This window comes from Myxocyprinus asiaticus, chromosome 6 (assembly GCF_019703515.2).
Source record: "Myxocyprinus asiaticus isolate MX2 ecotype Aquarium Trade chromosome 6, UBuf_Myxa_2, whole genome shotgun sequence".
NCBI lineage: Eukaryota > Metazoa > Chordata > Actinopteri > Cypriniformes > Catostomidae > Myxocyprinus > Myxocyprinus asiaticus.
The window spans coordinates 45,820,646-45,840,077 of record NC_059349.1 but is presented as its reverse complement, the minus strand read 5'-3'; the positions used below and the strand labels follow the sequence as shown (position 1 = coordinate 45,840,077).

The following is a 19,432-nucleotide window of genomic DNA, read 5'->3' as shown; positions in this document are numbered from 1 at the left end:
TATTATGTTTCTGGTATGTTCCAGATATCAGTTTGCTCTAAGCAAATATTTCTTTAGAACCTTGACCCCACCTATGCAACATACTGATATCAAGTGAACAAAAAAGGTGAGACAGGATAGTCTTTGTACGTGGAGGTAGATTTGTACGTGTTCCTCAATACAGTGCTTCATCGTGATTGTATTTAAATAATGACAAGCTGAAAAACAGAAGCCAAAAGAAAAAAGCCCAAATAGAAGATTCATATTGTAAGTACACCTGAAGTTTCTGTTTTTTGTTGTTGTTTTTTTTATATATTTGTCCAATGTAGAATAACATGTATGCGTAGACTGTCACTGCATTTTCAATATAATTTCCTACTTATATCCTGGAATTCCTTAAAATATTAAATTTATTTTGTACATGGAGAGATATTACATTGCATTTCAGAAACACTGCAAATTAAATATAAATTCTATATTGTTATATATACACAGGAGCTTTGAAATGCCTTTAAAAATGCTTTTATGAAATCTAAACAATGGAGTGAATATTTGGGGGAACTTTGGTAGATTGCCCCAAACATCCATGCTGATTCAGCTGTACTATAAGGATATGCATAACACTTTTCCTAAAGGCTAATTAGAAATTGACTAAATATATAATATAGCCTAGTACCATCTTTCTAGCTAGTTAGGTGCACAATACTTTTTTGGGATAAATTTAGTGTTATCTGTCTGTGGAATAAGGTAGGATTTGTTCAGGTGTGTTGCTTAAGCCAGACAAATAATTTACATTACATTGTACATTAAAATGTAATTCTAGTATTCCTCAAATACTTTGAAACCCTGAAAAGTCATAAAATATTTTCACATTAACATGGGTGTGGATAGAAATTGTAAGGAGAAACCTTTTGTACTACAAGAAAACTTTAGTTCATAACTTTAATCTAGTCTGTTTTAAACTACACCCAAAACTCCCAAAGAAACAATCATTTAATGTTGCAGGCTCAAAATTGTAATGAGCATAACCTCACCTTTTGAACTGTGCAGAGTTCTCCTGTATCTGTAATTCTCTGTTCTTGGGCCAAAAGGTTTCTAAGATGTTCATTTACCTGCATTAGAAAATGAACGCATGTAAAATAAGCATGCACCCATTCACACACTAGCACAAATAAATACACATTTACGCACAAGTATTAGATATTGCTCTTTCAGACAATTCACATTGTTATATACATCAAATTATCTACAATAACAGGATTGTGAGGATTGTGCCTGAAGCTTAAAGGATTAGTTCACCTAAAAATGAAAATTCAGTCATTGTTTGAAAAAATCTGTTGTGCTCAGTGATGTCATACAATGGCAGTTTATGGTGACCACCTCTTGAAGCTTCAAAAGTACACAAAAGTATAAATCAAGAGTTCTAATAAATTATTATCATGTCTTGTTCTGAAATAATACAATAAGGTTTGGTGTAGGGCTGCACCTAATCATTATTTTGATAATCGATTAATCTAACGATTATTCGACGATTACTGCAACGATTAATCATTAGCTCTTAACCGATTATTCAGCTTGTGCCCCGACTTAAAAGGTTGTATTAAACGTGATTACTAACAATAAAGAAGACAAAATCATCTTTTTTTTCCCCCTTTTTCTCTCTAATTTGGAATGCCCAATTTCCAATGCACTTTAAGTCCTCGTGGTGGCGTAGTGACTCGCCTCAATCTGGGTGGCGGAGGATGAATCTCAGTTGCCTCCGTGTCTGAGACCATCAACCCATGCATCTTATCACGTGGCTTGTTGAGCGCATTATTGCGGAGACATAGCACGTATGGAGGCTTCTCGCTATTCAACCCGACATCCATGCACAACTCACCACGTGCCCCACTGAGAGCAAACCACATTATAGCGACCACGAGGAGGTTACCCCATGTGACTCTAACCTCCCTAGCAACCAGGCCAATTTGGTTGCTTTGGAGGCCTGGCTGAAGTCACTCAGTACACCCTGGGATTCAAACTCACAAACTCCAGGGGTGGTAGTCAGTGTCTTTATTCAATGAGCTACCCAGGCCCCCCTCAAAATCATCTTTTAAAAATACCTCTAAATGACATTCACTGAATTAAATGGAAAAAAATATTTTTTATTAAGTTTAATACAGTAAAGAAATTCACTGCAAAAAATCCCATTGTTATCAAGTGTTTTTGTCTTGTTTTCCATTTAAAATTGTCTAAAAATCCTTAAAACAAGATACATTTACTTGAGAAGCAACATAAATGATATTTAGACATGCCTTAAGAGAAAGTATTTTAAATAGGCATGCCTCCAACATAAGCAAAGTAAGGGTGGTGTCAATGCAAATAGATTGAATTGCACCAGCCATTTCAGAAACTGTTACTGCAAGAGCAAATTCATATGACTGGAAGGCAGCAATAAATCTGATTCACACTGTGCATCATGCTGTCATTGTGGCAAAACAGAGACTTTGAGAATGGAGAATACACCCATTGATGACTCACAATAATGTGATATTAAATCATTTCTTATTTACTGAATATATTTTTTATTTAGTTATTTTAAAACACAAAGTCATAACTGATAACACAACTGATAAACATACTACTTTTATAACAGAAAAAAAAATAGCCTGCTAATTATTGATGTTTAAATTATGTCACATTTAAATGTTTTAAACACTGCTTTTAACTGGTAAATTATTCTGATTATTTGGGATTGTAGTAAATCAAAGCCAAATTGTGGTGATATGGACCTTTAGTGACAAAATTGTGAATTACTGCATGTGGATGAGACATCTCTTCCTGTTGAATTCTTGACAGAATGCTTGGTAACACAAGACAAAAAGAAAAAACCAGGAATGGAAATAGCTTAGAACTCAACGCTTTCAAACACAAAGACAGGTACGATAAAACTACTCAACAGACAATGATTTGTATTTTGATCTTAGAAGCAACCTTGAAGATATTAGTTAACAGCATGATGCTAATTAATTTAAAACATAATACTATATGACATTAGAAACATTAAAATAAGACATAACGTAGAAATGTATTAATAAGGCATTTTTATATCTTTATTCATTTGAGTTTTTTTCAGTATGTCAACAATGAGTGAAACAACAGAACTTCCTCATCGAGTGGAGGAGTGGACGAGAGGTCATGTTCATTACTGGCTAACTGTGGTGATTAAAGTGGATAAAAAGCATGCAGACAAGCTGTATGAAGAAGAAGTATCTGGGAAGGAACTAGTTTGTTATCAGACCAAAGATCTGCAGGAACTTGGAATTAAGCATGGCCCGGCTGTTAGAATTATCAACCAATTTTATGAGTTCAAAGAGCTTCATGAACATGGATCAAATTATGAGGCTTCTGAACATTCACACACACAGCGTGCAGAGGCCAGGCAAGACACAACAGTGAAAAATGAAGACAATGTTTCAACGGAACAAAGACAAAAAACTAGACATAAAACTAAAAAATCGAAGGGAAAGTCACACAAAAAAGAAAAATCTGAATTTAGGCAAGATTGTTCCCTAGAAAAACCAATAAACTTTGGAGAAGATTCAATGGATACCACTGACACTCAAAGCACCACTCCAACAGAGAACTTTAAACCAAATGAACCTTTAAGGGTGCCGCATTCTCAAGAGAAAAATATTCAGCTTGTAGAATCTTCTGGAGGTCCATCTTCCAAACAAACCAAACTAAGAGAGTCAGTTGACCCTAAAACATCAGACATCTATGCAGATAAAGTGACTGAAGAAGTAAAGCACATGAGAAAGCTAAACCAATGTAGTCTCTATCCATTTGATCAGAACTCTGCCTGTCAACGATACATTCAAAATTACACTTTACCACCAGAGACAGGACCTGGCAATCTGATTGATCCAGTTCATGAGTATAAGTTCTTGGGCAGGACAGAAGATATTCATGTGATAAAGAAGAGTTTCAATAAAAAGGTGTTCCAGTTTGCTGCAGGGTGTATGAACAGTCGCACAAATGGAACCATACACTTCGGTGTAGCTGATTCCAAGAATTCAGAATATGCTCATGGTGAGATCATTGGAATCAAGATTGACAACAGGGACATCATTATTGATCACTTTAATCAGGGCATTAAATCATACTTTGAAGGACACTCAGATGATGCAAAGGGATGTATCAGACAACCACGCTTTGTAGAAGTGTTGTGTCCTGACCACACATTATCTGAAAAATACGTTATAGAGGTAGATATTGTTCCATCCCATAATGTAGTTCATGATAAACTATTTTATATTCAGACTTTGGATGAGGACAATCAATGGAAAAAAAGCAAAGGAAAATCGCTGTTCATCAGAGATGGAGCTGCAACCAGAGATGTTTGTAAAAACGGTAATATAAAAGACTTACAATGTGAAATGGCTCAAATGAATACACAAGTGAAAGTTCTGGACAACAGGAGAAAGGAGGCAGAAAAGAGACCTGAAAGCAAAAGAACATCAAATCAGGGTGAAAAACTAAAGAATCTGTTGACATTTGAAGGAAACCGCCTTGGTTATTATCATTACTATATCATTGTCACAAACAAAAGCCACCCTGGACAGCTCAAGCACCTTCAGTTCATGACAACATTGAAACTGTTCTGTGTATTGGACTTTGATCCAAACTCTGCAGTTAGTGGTTCCTGCCACAACTACAGAGAAGCTCGTATTGCAAATCTTCATGCACCAAGTCAGATTCATGGGGATCCAGGAACTGTTACGAAAAATCTCAATTTGTACAAACAAACAAGTTGGATATCTTGTAATGGCAGAGAAGACCTCAAAACTGAATCTGACAGACCACTCCAGCCAAGGGAATGGTTAGTGCACAAAGCAGGGGAAGTACAAGATATGATCTCGTTCCTCTGCAACCCATACACTCTTCCAAGAGGAAGATTCTTAGTTATATTTCTCCTTCTCTCCACTGTTGAAGCCATGAATGAGCCCATTTTTGACACATTCATGTCATTTTATAAAAACCTTGGGGGTACAGAGAGCATTATAAGTATTTGCACATCAGATGCTTCCTTTCAAAAATGGAGGGATTTCATTCAATCCAGATGTGAACATGACATTAGTCAGCATAGTGTATATGACCTGGAGCTCAGTGAAATCAATGGGACAATACTGAAACTGGGCCAGGACAAGCCAAATACTGAGAGACTTCTTCCATCCGCTGAGGGAAGTTCAGTGGTTTTCCAACAGAAAGATGAGGACTCTATGCCTTCTCTTGATGTTCTTTGTGAAAATGAGTGTGAGAATGAGTATGATGAGGATAGTACAGAATTTCAAGAGTTCAGAATCAAAAAAGAAGCTGAATTCTACAGAGGGGACAAAGTGAAATGGTGGAACTTCTATTTCTCTGAGAAAAGTACAGCAAAACCATTCATAAAACGGGACAAATATGACCAACTCAAACGTATGATCGAATCTAGAACAAAAAATCCAACGAGCACATGTGTCATGCTAAATCTATTTCATCAGCCTGGTTGTGGAGGCACCACTCTAGCTATGCATGTCATGTGGAGTCTGAGAAAGGATTTTCGTTGTGCAGTACTGAAGGACAACACAGTTTCCAAACATAATGTAGCACAAGAAGTTGCTTACTTGGTAAGGTGTGGAAAAAGTGAGACCTCACAGATAATACCAGCACTTTTGTTAGTTGATGACTCAGAGGAGACAGAAAACACAGAGGAGCTTCAACACATTACACGAAAAATGCTTGATGAAATATGTCCCAGTGCACTTGTAGTTGTTTTGAATTGTTTGCGTTCAAATAACCCGAAAGCTAGATTCTCAAACAGTGTCATTGAGAGTCAGTTCATCACAGCAACACTGTCTAAGGTAGAAATGGATACCTTTGAGATGAAACTAAAGGAACTTCAAGAAACTCATGAAAAACCAGAAAATTTCTACAGTTTCATGATAATGAAATCAAACTTCAGTCAGGAGTATGTTACAAATGTTGCTCGTAATATTCTGAAAGATTTTGATATTGGAAGAAAACAAGCACAACTCCTCTCAATCTTGGCATTACTGAATACCTATGTGGCTGAATCAGCCATTTCTGTGTCACTGTGTGAAGATTTTCTGGGGATTAAAAGAAGATTATGGGGAAAGCAAACAGTTTTGGATGAAATGGAACCTCAGTCATGCTTGCTCATTGAGTTTGAAACTGAAGAATGTGGAGTGTACAAAGCAATTCGTTTTGTTCATCAACGTATTGCAACAGAGTGTCTCAACGAGCTTGAAAAGTCGCACAACAACCTGAGATCTGACATAGTTTGTAATATGCTGCATTGTGACTTGTTTTTCAAAAGTGGAACAGGAAAAGATAACCTCTTGCAGTCAGTAAAAAACATGTTAATCACTCGACAACGTAAAACTGAAGGTGATGAGAAAAACACACTGTTTTCACCTTTGATTGAGGACATCAACAAAACTGATGGACTGACAAAAGTCCAAGACATCTTTACAGAGGCATCAAGACGATTCGATAAGGACTTTGTAATCCCTCAAGCTTTAGCAAGACATTTCTATCTGAATGAGAAGAACTTTGCTCAAGCAAAGGACTGGGCAAACACAGCTAGAAGTATCAAAGAGAATTCATACACACTCGATACAGTTGGACAGGTGTCTAGAAGTGAGCTAAAACATAAAATTGATGGCAAAAAGCAAGAGAACATCCAATACACACCAGATGACTTGAAAGAATATCTTGATCTAGCTAATACCGCAATAAATGCTTTCCAAAAGGCTCAAATCTTGGCAAAGACAGATGATATTCCTGATTTGGATGAAGCACTTCATAGGAAACCAAACACCTACAATATATCTGGATATATGAACGCGATTGACATTGCAATGACAGTCTTTGACATTGTGAGGGGGCTGGCATTGTTTGAGGAGGGGGACTGCATGAAAGATAATTACATCAAGCAGTTTTTCAAAGGAAAAATATCCATAGTAAACGTTCCCATATTCCAGAATGATGCCAACAACAAAATGGTTGACATTCTTAAAGAGTATGAACCATTCCTTGTCTCTTTGAGGCCACAAGTAGACAATGCTTTTAGCTTTCTTGAAGTTTTCTTCACTTACACAAAAGAAAAGGGAATTGTTGACAAAGAAAAGCAGAATAAAAACAGGAAAAAGCTCTCTGAGCACTTCCAAAAATACATCTCCTTGTTTTGCTCTTCATCAGAGGAAAAGTTAAGTGAGAAAACCCGTAAACCCAAACTCAGCATGAACATGGAAATTGAGGAATGTCGAATGTTCTTGGAAGAGAACAGAGCAAACAATTTCCCACAAATTCTTCAGTTTCTAGAATATGGAAAAAACACGATTGTGGAAATAGTTGAAAAACTTTCATTCATATACAAGAACTGTATGACCAAAACACTCAGGGACAAAACAAATTATTTGCTTGCACACATAATTCTTAAGCTGAATAAACCAAATTCACAATTTGCAAAAACCCAGAAAGAAATCACAGATCTTATGAACGAAATCTTGCAAGATGCAGGAACACAACATCAGCATCCAGAACCTTATTACCTTGCTCTGTTGTTGTTGTGGCCCGGAAACAAAGTCCCTGACCACCGAATAACTACATATGTGGAAATTATAAAGAAATCCTCCAGAAAGCAACTCTCACACATTTTCAGAGTTAGAAACTCAATTGCCCACTTCTATCTGGGAAAGTCAGAAGGACTAGACCGACTGCTTTCTAAAGCTGCTCTTGACAGTGTCTTTAGTAAAGTCAAGTCAAGAGACCGTAATGTGCTTTGGCAAAATGCAGACATTTTCAAGGAACAGGTGATTAAAGACAAGCTCCTCAGAGTAGATGGCATCATTGAGTATGGTGAGCTTTGTGCTGAGTATGGCAAACTTAAGATTCCTGTGCGCCCCACGTACCTTGGTGGACTAAGAAGTGGTCACAGTACAGAGAGAGTGACCTTCTACATTGGCTTTGCTATTGATGGTCCACTTGCCTATGACATTCAGTATGTGGACAGGAAAATCAATACATGAACCTATCATTTGCCCATCATGTAAATATTATTTGAGGCAGATAGGATCATCTTCCTAACCAGAGTTTGGACAAAAACATTTGTGCATGATTATGTGTGAGGTTGTTGCAAATAAATGCTTTGGGATGTTTTATAATCAGTTTTGATTTAGTAGTGTGCCTAAATCTACGAGCAAAATCTCAAATGATAACAGTTATGTTATATAGTATGTTAAGCATTAAATCTTATGTACACTGTATGTGATGACGTAATGAGATGTACGTTTTTTTTATGCAAAAACCTAGAGCACAGTCACTCATTTTAGTTAATCAGGGTTTTTTCCTTTACTTTTCTGTTTTTGGGATTAGCTGCAGTGTAGTTATTTTGATAACAAACATCGTTTTTGGGATTAGTTCCAGTGTAGTTGTTTTGATATTAAACATTGTTTTTGGGATTAGCTGCAGTGTAGTTATTTTTATAATAAACACTGTGTTTGGGATTAGTTCCAGTGTAGTTGTTTTGATATTAAACATTGTTTTGGGGATTAGCTGCAGTGTAGTTGTTTTGATATTAAACATTGTTTTTGGGAAAAATTTGTGTAGTTGTTTTGATATTAAACATTGTTTTGGGGATTAGCTGCAGTGTAGTTGTTTTGATATTAAACATTGTTTTTGGGATTAGCTGCAGTGTAGTTATTTTGATAATAAACATTGTGTTTGGGATTAGTTCCAGTGTAGTTGTTTTGATATTAAACATTGTTTTGGGGATTAGCTGCAGTGTAGTTGTTTTGATATTAAACATTGTTTTTGGGATTAGCTGCAGTGTAGTTATTTTGATAATAAACATTGTGTTTGGGATTAGTTCCAGTGTAGTTGTTTTGATATTAAACATTGTTTTGGGGAAAAATTTGTGTAGTTGTTTTGATATTAAACATTGTTTTTGGAATTAGTTCCAGTGTAGTTGTTTTGATAATAAACATTGTTTTTGGGATTAGCTGCAGTGTAGTTATTTTGATAATAAACATTGTGTTTGGGATTAGTTCCAGTGTAGTTGTTTTGATATTAAACATTGTTTTGGGGATTAGCTGCAGTGTAGTTGTTTTGATAATAAACATTGTGTTTGGGATTAGTTCCAGTGTAGTTGTTTTGATATTAAACATTGTTTTTGGGATTAGTTCCAGTGTAGTTATTTTGATAATAAACATTGTATTTGGGATTAGTTCCAGTGTAGTTGTTTTGATATTAAACATTGTTTTGGGGATTAGCTGCAGTGTAGTTGTTTTGATAATAAACATTGTGTTTGGGATTAGTTCCAGTGTAGTTGTTTTGATATTAAACATTGTTTTGGGGATTAGCTGCAGTGTAGTTATTTTGATATTAAACATTGTTTTTGGGATAAATTTGTGTAGTTGTTTTGATATTAAACATTGTTTTGGGGATTAGCTGCAGTGTAGTTGTTTTGATATTAAACATTGGTTTGGGGATTAGCTGCAGTGTAGTTGTTTTGATATTAAACATTGTTTTTGGGATTAGTTCCAGTGTAGTTGTTTTGATAATAAACATTGTTTTTGGGATTAGCTGCAGTGTAGTTATTTTGATAATAAACATTGTGTTTGGGATTAGTTCCAGTGTAGTTGTTTTGATATTAAACATTGTTTTGGGGATTAGTTGCAGTGTAGTTGTTTTGATAATAAACATTGTTTTTGGGATTAGCTGCAGTGTAGTTGTTTTGATATTAAACATTGTTTTAGGGATTAGCTGCAGTGTAGTTATTTTGATAATAAACATTGTGTTTGGGATTAGTTCCAGTGTAGTTGTTTTGATATTAAACATTGTTTTGGGGATTAGCTGCAGTGTAGTTGTTTTGATAATAAACATTGTGTTTGGGATTAGTTCCAGTGTAGTTGTTTTGATATTAAACATTGTTTTTGGGATTAGTTCCAGTGTAGTTATTTTGATAATAAACATTGTGTTTGGGATTAGTTCCAGTGTAGTTGTTTTGATATTAAACATTGTTTTGGGGATTAGCTGCAGTGTAGTTGTTTTGATAATAAACATTGTGTTTGGGATTAGTTCCAGTGTAGTTGTTTTGATATTAAAAATTGTTTTGGGGATTAGCTGCAGTGTAGTTGTTTTGATATTAAACATTGTTTTGGGGATTAGCTGCAGTGTAGTTGTTTTGATAATAAACATTGTGTTTGGGATTAGTTCCAGTGTAGTTGTTTTGATATTAAAAATTGTTTTGGGGATTAGCTGCAGTGTAGTTATTTTGATAATAAACATTGTGTTTGGGATTAGTTCCAGTGTAGTTGTTTTGATATTAAACATTGTTTTTGGGATTAGCTGCAGTGTAGTTGTTTTGATAATAAACATTGTGTTTGGGATTAGTTCCAGTGTAGTTGTTTTGATATTAAACATTGTTTTGGGGATTAGCTGCAGTGTAGTTGTTTTGATAATAAACATTGTGTTTGGGATTAGTTCCAGTGTAGTTGTTTTGATATTAAAAATTGTTTTGGGGATTAGCTGCAGTGTAGTTGTTTTGATATTAAACATTGTTTTTGGGATAAATTTGTGTAGTTGTTTTGATATTAAACATTGTTTTGGGGATTAGCTGCAGTGTAGTTGTTTTGATATTAAACATTGGTTTGGGGATTAGCTGCAGTGTAGTTGTTTTGATATTAAACATTGTTTTTGGGATTAGTTCCAGTGTAGTTGTTTTGATAATAAACATTGTTTTTGGGATTAGCTGCAGTGTAGTTATTTTGATAATAAACATTGTGTTTGGGATTAGTTCCAGTGTAGTTGTTTTGATATTAAACATTGTTTTGGGGATTAGTTGCAGTGTAGTTGTTTTGAAAATAAACATTGTTTTTGGGATTAGCTGCAGTGTAGTTATTTTGATAATAAACATTGTGTTTGGGATTAGTTCCAGTGTAGTTGTTTTGATATTAAACATTGTTTTGGGGATTAGTTGCAGTGTAGTTGTTTTGATAATAAACATTGTTTTTGGGATTAGCTGCAGTGTAGTTGTTTTGATATTAAACATTGTTTTGGGGATTAGTTGCAGTGTAGTTGTTTTGATAATAAACATTGTTTTTGGGATTAGCTGCAGTGTAGTTGTTTTGATATTAAACATTGTTTTAGGGATTAGCTGCAGTGTAGTTATTTTGATAATAAACATTGTTTTTGGGATTAATTCCAGTGTAGTTGTTTTGATAATAAACATTGTTTTTGGGATTAGTTGCAGTGACATAATTAAACATTGTTGGATATTTTATTATTAAATTATCAAGAAATTTAAATGGGCAAACATTTGTTAAGATAAATTTAATAATATAAGATTGACATGTACAGAGATAAAACAAAAACATAGCACTGGCAAGTTAAAAGATTATTTAGTAAATAAAGATGTTTCACGTGTCACTTGTTTGTTATTTTTTAAATATTTTACTAGGCAAAGTTTATTTACAGAACATTTGTCACAATTTATGACAATTTAAAGTTTGAAAAATCTAAACCAAAACAAAAAACAAAACAAAATAAAACAAAACAAAACCCATATTAACCTTAAGCTCCAGAGAAACTAGTGCATAGCTATCTTGAAATTTTGTCTGTGAACTTCCAGAGGTCACTATATAGATATGGTGTAGATGTCAAAGTGTAATTAGCTAGCAAAGTGGATTTACAGGTTATAGAGTTGCCAAAAGCTATCATGAAGTGTTCAGGGGATGTCATAACATCTGGAAACAGAGGGGGGAGATTTTAAAACAAGAGTACTTCATTCATAAATCCACAAGATCCTACCTTCATGCTGTGGACATACTGATATTCTTCTGTGCTCATGAAACTCCAAGAGACAACACAAAATCAATAAAAATATCTCTCTACGACACCTCTGGCCATCTTTTCCTGTCATTCACCCATCCAACTGTTATTGTTAAGGTGAGTAGATTTTTTAAGTGTTAAACCAGGACGGGGGAAGGGTGCAACTTAATTCACACACACACACACACATACATTTGTGCTCAAAAGTTTGCATACCCTTGGTGAATTGGTAATATATGCACCATTTTTAAAGAAAACATGAGTGAGCAGGCAAAACACATTTCTTTTATTTCTTATGGGATTCATATTCAATGGTAGGTTATAACAGAATGGCACAATCATAAAAAAAAACATGGCAACAAAGAAAAAAATTAAATAACCCCTGTTCAAAAGTCTGCATACCCTTAGTTCTTAATACTGTGTATTGCCCCCTTTAGCATCAATGACAGCGTGCAGTCTTTTGTAATAGTGGTCTATGAGGCCCCAAATTCTTGCAGGTGGGGGCATCTTGCCACCAATTTTCACAAGATTCCCCGTGCCTTTAGAGCTCATACACCCCCAAAACATCAGTGAGCCACCAACATGCTTCACAGTGGGGATGGTATTCTTTTCACTACAGGCCTTGTTGACCCCTCTCCAAACATAGTGCTTATGGTTGTGACCATAAAGCTCTATTTTGGTCTCGTCACTCCAAATTACAGTGTGCCAGAAGTTGTGAGGCGTGTCAAAGTGTTGTCGGGCATATTGTAACAAGGCTTTTTTGTGGCATTGGCGCAGTAAAAGCTTCTTTCAGGCAACTTGACCATGCAGCTCATTTTTGTTCAAGTATCCTCGTATTGTGCTCCTTGAAACAACCACACCGTCTTTTTCCAGAGCAGCCTGTATTTCTCCTGAGGTTACCTGTGGGTTTTTCTTTGTATCCTGAACAATTCTTCTGGCAGTTGTGGCTGAAATCTTTCTTGGTCTACCTGACCTTGGCTTGGTATCACGAGATCCCTGAATTTTCCACTTCTTAATAAGTGATTGAACAGTACTGACTGGCATTTTCAAGGCTTTGGATATATTTTTATACCCTTTTCCATCTTTATAAAGTTCCATTACCTTGTTACGCAGGTCTTTTGACAGTTCTTTTCTGCTCTCCATGGCTTAGTATCTAGCCTGCCCAGTGCATCCACATGAGAGCTAACAAACTCATTGACTATTTATACACAGATGCTAACTGCAATTTAAAAAGCCACAGGTGTGAGAAATTAACCTTTAATTGCCATTTAAACCTGTGTGTGTCACCTTGTGTGTCTGTAACAAGGCCAAACATTCAAGGGAATGTAAACTTTTGATCAGGGCCATTTGGGTGATTTCTGTTACCATTATGATTTAAAAAGGAGCCAAATAACTATGTGATAATAAATGGCTTCATATGATCACTATCTTTAAATAAAAGATTTTTGCATGATCTGTCATATTTTCAAAATCAGTGCCAAAATGTCACAATTTCTGCCAGGGTATGCAAACTTTTGAGCACAACTGTACATGTGAAAGTGTATGTTTTATTTTATATTCTGTTTACAACAATTTTAATCACATTTAAGCCTCTAAAAAATGTAGGGTGACAGATTAATTTTAAAAATACAATTGTAATTTGCTTTAATGTTATAAACTTGCATGTGTAATAATACGAGCTGTCACTGTTGGAAATTTCATGTCAATTTTAACACAAATTATTAAGAAGTTGAAACCTAAAAATTAAGCAGAATTACACATATAACATTTAAACGCTTGTATCATGAAAAAGTGCCGTGTGTCATAGCTGTCTGAATGTGATCTGCCAGGACCAATTTTACCTCCACGGGTGTTGGAAAAAACGAACATTTAGAGTGACAGAAAAAACACCTCACTAGCATATTCTGTAGACTCACACCATCAACTCATGTTGAAAAAAAAACGTTCTGTGCTCCCACACGTAATCCATTTTGATCAACTCTTCTCAGTAGCTTCAATACAAACAGGAAGTTAGATGACAAAATGTGGAGCGCAGAAAAGGGCGGGGCTTAATAATGTAAATAGATCGATCACTAGTTTCTAATCAATATGTGGAAGATGTGGGATATTCTTACCTTATTGATCCAAGTGGTTATTGCCTCTTCAGCATCATAGGGAAAGTCTTCCTCAGGAAGGAATGGAGTACATTTCTGTATGCAGGACAGTACTCTCTCCACACTGACCATTTCAACTGTGTACGCCATCATCAAGGTGTCAATCATCGCCAGGTGAGAAGTCTGGAATAAAACAAACATTTTCCTATAACACAAATGTACAGTTTCTTCTTGACAGGCCTCCGAATACATAACCGAAAAGGACATACATAACTGTTTCACAATATGCGATATTATGTAAGAAAGTACTAGGGCAAGAAAGGAACAATACAAGTGTTTTTTGTATTATTATTGTTTTTGTCCAAATCATATTAAAACAGATCTGTTTGGTTTAACATGTAATGCATATACTGTAGCTCAACATTAGAATGTCATTAGGGCCATTCTTCTTTGACCGCTGTGCTGCGTCTCACGGTCTTTTCAGCATATCACACATGAGCGTCTTGTTTTAAGACAACGCATCAAGTTAAAAGAGCTTTAACTTTTAATAATGCATCTCGAGTCACATGTATTGGTTCCATCTGTTACATTGCATCTAGATTTGTCAGCTTGGCCCTGTAAAAATTTTGGGACACCTTAACAATAACTGAAAAAAGTACTGTTGGCTATCATACATGCAATGAAACATATTTTTTATGACCATTTAATCCTTGTTTGATATGAAAATTACCACAAAACAGCATATAATTAATATAAAATGTGGATATGGTATATAATGAATAGAATACCTACACTGGGTGGCCAAAAGTTTGGAATAATGTATAGATTTTGCTGTTTCGAAAGGAAATGGTACTTTAATTCACTAAAGTGGCATTCAACTGATCACAAAATATAGTCAGCACATTACTGATGTAAAAAACAGCACCATCACTATTTGAAAAAAGTCATTTTTGATCAAATCTAGACAGGCCCCATTTCCAGCAGCCATCACTCCAACACCTTATCCTGGAGTAATCATGCTAAATTGCAAATTTGGTACTAGAAAATCACATCAATCAAAATCATGTCCGCAGCTGACAGCTTCATTTAATTCTACCCGCACAACATCAGTTTCATGTACAACAGTAAAGAGAAGACTCAGGGGTGCAGGCCTTATGGGAAGAATTGCAACCAAAAAAAGCCACTTTTGAAACAGAAAAACAAAAAGAAAAGGTTAGAGTGGGCAAAGAAACACAGACATTGGACAACAGATCATTGGAAACGAGTGTTCCCCTTCTGTCACTCACTTGAATTTGTGTCGATGTAGTGACACTAGGGGTCGCTCTTGGGAGCCCCAAACACCTCTAATCTTTGAGAAAAGACCAATGAGAATTGGCGAGTGGAATTCTCATGCCACTCCCCCGGACATATGGGTATAAAAGCAGCTGGCTCACTACCACTCATTCTGATTTTTCCACTGCCGGTCCATTCACCTCAGAAAGAAGCATATGCTGTTGGATATACGGCGCATTCCAGTGGCTTTCTCTCCTTCTGCACGCTTAGTGCAGACTACGCCCCTGGGCGCTTCGACAGCGCTACTGAGAGAGTATATATTTCTGCAAAGAGTATTTTCCTCTATCACAGCAACACATTGACATGAAAATCTTTTTAATGGTGCGTCTTTTTAGAGATGCCTTTCCGTCTTTGTGTGATTCCTGGATGCAGTCGTTATCGCTCCGCCACACATGTCTTGGCTGTGCTCACATTGAGGCAGCGTTCGTGGATGGTTCATGTTTTCATTGCGAGAACATGACCATGGCAAACTTGCGGTCGTGGCTTTCCTTCTTCCTTCCTCATTTAGGGATTTCAATGGGTGCGGTCTTGCCGGGTAATTCCCCGCAGACTTCCCATTCCCCAGCACGCTCGTCTGCCCCCGTCGAGTTCCGAGAGCTTAACATCTTTTTCAGGGCTCGCGAGCAGGATGAGTCCTCGATCGCTGCATCAGAGAGCACACTGGCGATGTCGGACGCCGAGGACTCGACTGGGCTGCCACCTTTGGGTCTGCCCGCCCAGTCTGAGGCCGACGCAGAGCTGACCACCATGCTTGCCCGGGCCACCGCGAGTGTCGGGTTGGACTAGAAACCTCCATCCTCCCCTGAGCCCTCGTGGCTAGATGACTGGTTCCTGGGTACCGCTCACAGCCCCCCCCGGTCCCTTTCTTCCTGGAAGTGCACGACGAGCTGACAAGGTCATGGAGGGCACCTTTTTCTGCCAGAACCCAACTTCCCAGATCGTCCGCTCTCACTACCCTCGATGGCGGGGCGGCCCACGGGTACACGGAGTTCCCTCAGGTGGATAAGGTGGTTGCGGTGCATCTCTGCCCGCAAAACGCCGCCACTTAGCAGGATCGTCCGGCGCTCCCCTCCAGGGCCTTTAGGACCTACAGTGCCGCTGGATCATTAAGCCTACAGTGCTGCTGGACAGGCCGCCTCCACCCTGCATGCCATGGCCCTCCTGCAAGTACACCAGGCCAAGAGGACCGACCTCACCCTCAGAGCGACGGAGGTCATGGCGCGAGCACTCGTGCAAGCGATGTCCACCTTGGTGGTCCAGGAGCGCCACCTGTGGCTGAATCTGGTCGAGATGAGGGACGCCAACAAGGCTCACTTTCTTAATGCTCCCATCTCCCAGATCGGCCTATTCGGCGACACCGTCGAGGACTTTGCCCAGCAGTTCTCGACGGTGAGGAAGCAGACAGAGGCAATACAGCACATCTTGCCCCGCCGTGGCTCAAGATCCCGTACCCCGTCTGCTTGCCGAGGGCGTCCCCCTGCGGCGGCGAAAGACCAGGTGGCTCCGCCACAGCCCGAGCCCATTTCTCGGCTCCAGAGTAGAGCCCCCCACAGGAAGCTGACGCCCCCCGCCTCACGACCTGGCGCAAGGACCCGGAAGGCTCCTAAGCACCCCTGAGACAGACGACCCAGGGAGGGAGTTGTCCGCTGCTACCATGGAGCTGGTATCCAGACCACTCCATCCCCCGGTGGAGGGCCGGGAGGTAAATCTTATGTTCCCTTTTGTTTTGTGTTCACCGCACCCGGTACCTACATTTAAAAAAAAAGAGTGGTTTCCTCACTCCTTGGGTCACACAGTCGGTGTTTACGACTGCCGTTATCACAGCGACCGGACACTGAGCACCTGCGACATGGACGCCGCGAACGCGGGCCCCCCGCCTTCACGTGCCCGACCGCACCACACTCACACCCACGGCCAGGTGGTTGTGACGAGCTACAAGGATGGTAAAAAGTCCCTACTCCCCCGTCGCCAACCCCCCTGACGCCGGGTACATGGAGCAAGGTAAGTGCTTTGAGGGCCCCCTCAGCACAGCCATGAGTTTGAGACGAAGCAAGGCTCCTCGACGTGGCGCCCCTGCTCCCCCCCGCCGTGAGGCCCCACCCACAGGTACGTTAGACTCGATTGTCCCCTTAGTGCCCCTCACCTGGAGCTTGGATGCGTGGTTAGCACTTTCCAACTGGCCAGGACCATCTGACTCGGTTACGCGATTCAGTTTGCCAGGCGCCCGCCCTGGTTCAGCAGCGTCCGCTGCACCTCGGTGCAGGGCAAGAACGCCGCCACCTTACATGCGGAGATCGTGACCCTGCTGCACAAGGGTGCAATAGAGCCTGTCCTTCCAGCCAAGATGAGGAAAGGGTTCTACAGCCCTTACTTCATCGTGCCAAAGAAAGGCGGTGGGTTGCGGCCAATCAAGCCTTACACAAACTCCCGTTCAAGATGCTCACGCAGAGGTGCATTTTGGCATGCGTCCAGCATCAAGATTGGTTCCCGGCGGTTGACCTGAAGGATGCGTACTTTCACGTCTCGGTTTTACCTCGTCACAGACCCTTCCTACAGTTTGCTTTCGATGGCCGGGCGTATCAGTACAAGGTCCTCCCCTTCGGCCTGTCCCTGTCCCCCACGTCTTCACGAAGGTCGCAGAGGCAGCTCTTGCCCCGTTAAGGGAATTGGGCATCCGCATACTCAACTACCTTGATGACTGGCTGATTCTAGCACACTCTCGAGAGTTGCTGTGCACACACAGGGACCTGGTGCTCAGGCACCTCAGCCGTCTAGGGCTTCGGGTCAACTGGGAAAAGAGCAAGCCCTCCCCGGTTCAGAGTATCTCTTTCTCGGCATGGAGTTAGACTCGGTCTCGATGATAGCGTGCCTCACAAGTGAGCGCACGCAGTCGTTGTTGGTCCAGTCGGACAACACAGCGACAGTAGCATATATAAATCGCCAAGGCGGCTTACGCTCTCGTCGCATGTCGCAACTCGCCCGCCATCTCCTCCTCTGGAGTCAACAGTGGCTGAGGTCGCTGCGGGCCACTCACATCCCGGGCAGCCTCAATGCCACAGCGGACGCGCTGTCGCGGCAGGCAAAGCTCAGTGGAGAGTGGAGACTCCACCCCCAGGTTGTCCAGCTGATTTGGAGTTGATTCGGCAAAGCACAGTTAGACCTGTTCGCTTCCCCGGAATCCTCCCACTGCCCGCTCTGGTATTCTCCGATGGGGGCTCTCCTCGGCACAGACGCGCTGGCACACAGCTGGCCCCAGGGCCTGTGCAAATGTGCGCCGCCCCAGTGAGCCGGCTTGCACAGATTGTGTGCAAGATCAGGGAGGACGAGGAACAGGTCATCCTTGTGGCGCCGTACTGGCCCACTCAGACTTGGTTCTCGGATCTCGCGCTCCTCGCAACAGCCCCTCCCTGGCAAGTCCCCTGAGGCAGGACCTCATCTCTCAGGGACTGGGCACCATCTGGCACCCACACACAGACTTCTGGAATCTCCATGTCTGGCCCCTGGACGGGACACAGAAGATTTAAGTGGCTTACCACTGGCAATGGTAGACACGGTCACTCAGGCCAAGGTTCCCTCTACGAGGCAGCTATTTGCCCTGAAGTGGTGTTCGTTCGCAAATTGGTGTTCTTCCTGAGCCGAAGGCCCCCCGAGATGCGCAGTCGGTCAGTGCTTTCCTTCCTGCAGGAGAGGCTGGAGGGGTGGCTGTCCCCCTCCACCTTGAAGGTGTATGTGGCCGCTATAGAGGCACACCATGACTCGGTGGACGGTAAGTCCTTGGGGAAGCATGAATCAGAATCTCTCCGTGGTCCTTCTGGGCCTTCGGAGAGCCCCGTTTGAGCCCCTACAGCCAGTCAAGCTGAAAGCCCTCTCTTTGAAGATGGCCCTCCTGACTGCACTCACGAAATCCATCAAGAGGGTTCGGGACCTGCAGGCGTCCTCTGGCAGTGACACCTGCCTGGAGTTCAGTCCGAAGTGTTCTCACGTGGTCTTGAGACCCCGACCGGGCTATGTGCCCAAGGTTCCCACGACCCCTTTAGGGGTCAGGTGGTGAGCCTGCAAGCGAAGCTGCCCCGGGAGGAGGCAGACCCAGCCTTATCGTTGCTGTGTCCGATGCGTGCTTTGTGCATCTATTTGGATCGCACGCAGAGCTC

The 19,432-nt window shown here is 40.3% G+C and overlaps 2 protein-coding genes across 4 annotated transcripts in view; one reads left to right on the top strand and one right to left on the bottom strand.

Moving 5' to 3' along the window:
- Positions 1-19,432, bottom strand: part of LOC127443106 (calmodulin-regulated spectrin-associated protein 2-like) — an 89,140-nt gene that overhangs the window by 30,295 nt on the left and 39,413 nt on the right. For all 3 annotated transcript variants that reach the window (XM_051701620.1, XM_051701622.1, XM_051701621.1), the window contains exons 3-4: positions 13,971-14,132; positions 1,014-1,091 (exon numbers count right to left, since the gene is read on the bottom strand). In XM_051701620.1, coding sequence (XP_051557580.1) covers positions 1,014-1,091; positions 13,971-14,132 — 240 coding nt within the window. The remainder of the gene's footprint in view (positions 1-1,013; positions 1,092-13,970; positions 14,133-19,432) is intronic.
- On the top strand, positions 179-8,831 carry LOC127443105 (sterile alpha motif domain-containing protein 9). The gene is made up of 3 exons (XM_051701619.1): positions 179-246; positions 2,818-2,898; positions 3,095-8,831. Exons 2-3 carry the CDS (start codon positions 2,819-2,821, stop codon positions 8,052-8,054), a joined length of 5,040 nt encoding a protein of 1,679 aa, XP_051557579.1. The 5' UTR covers positions 179-246; position 2,818; the 3' UTR covers positions 8,055-8,831.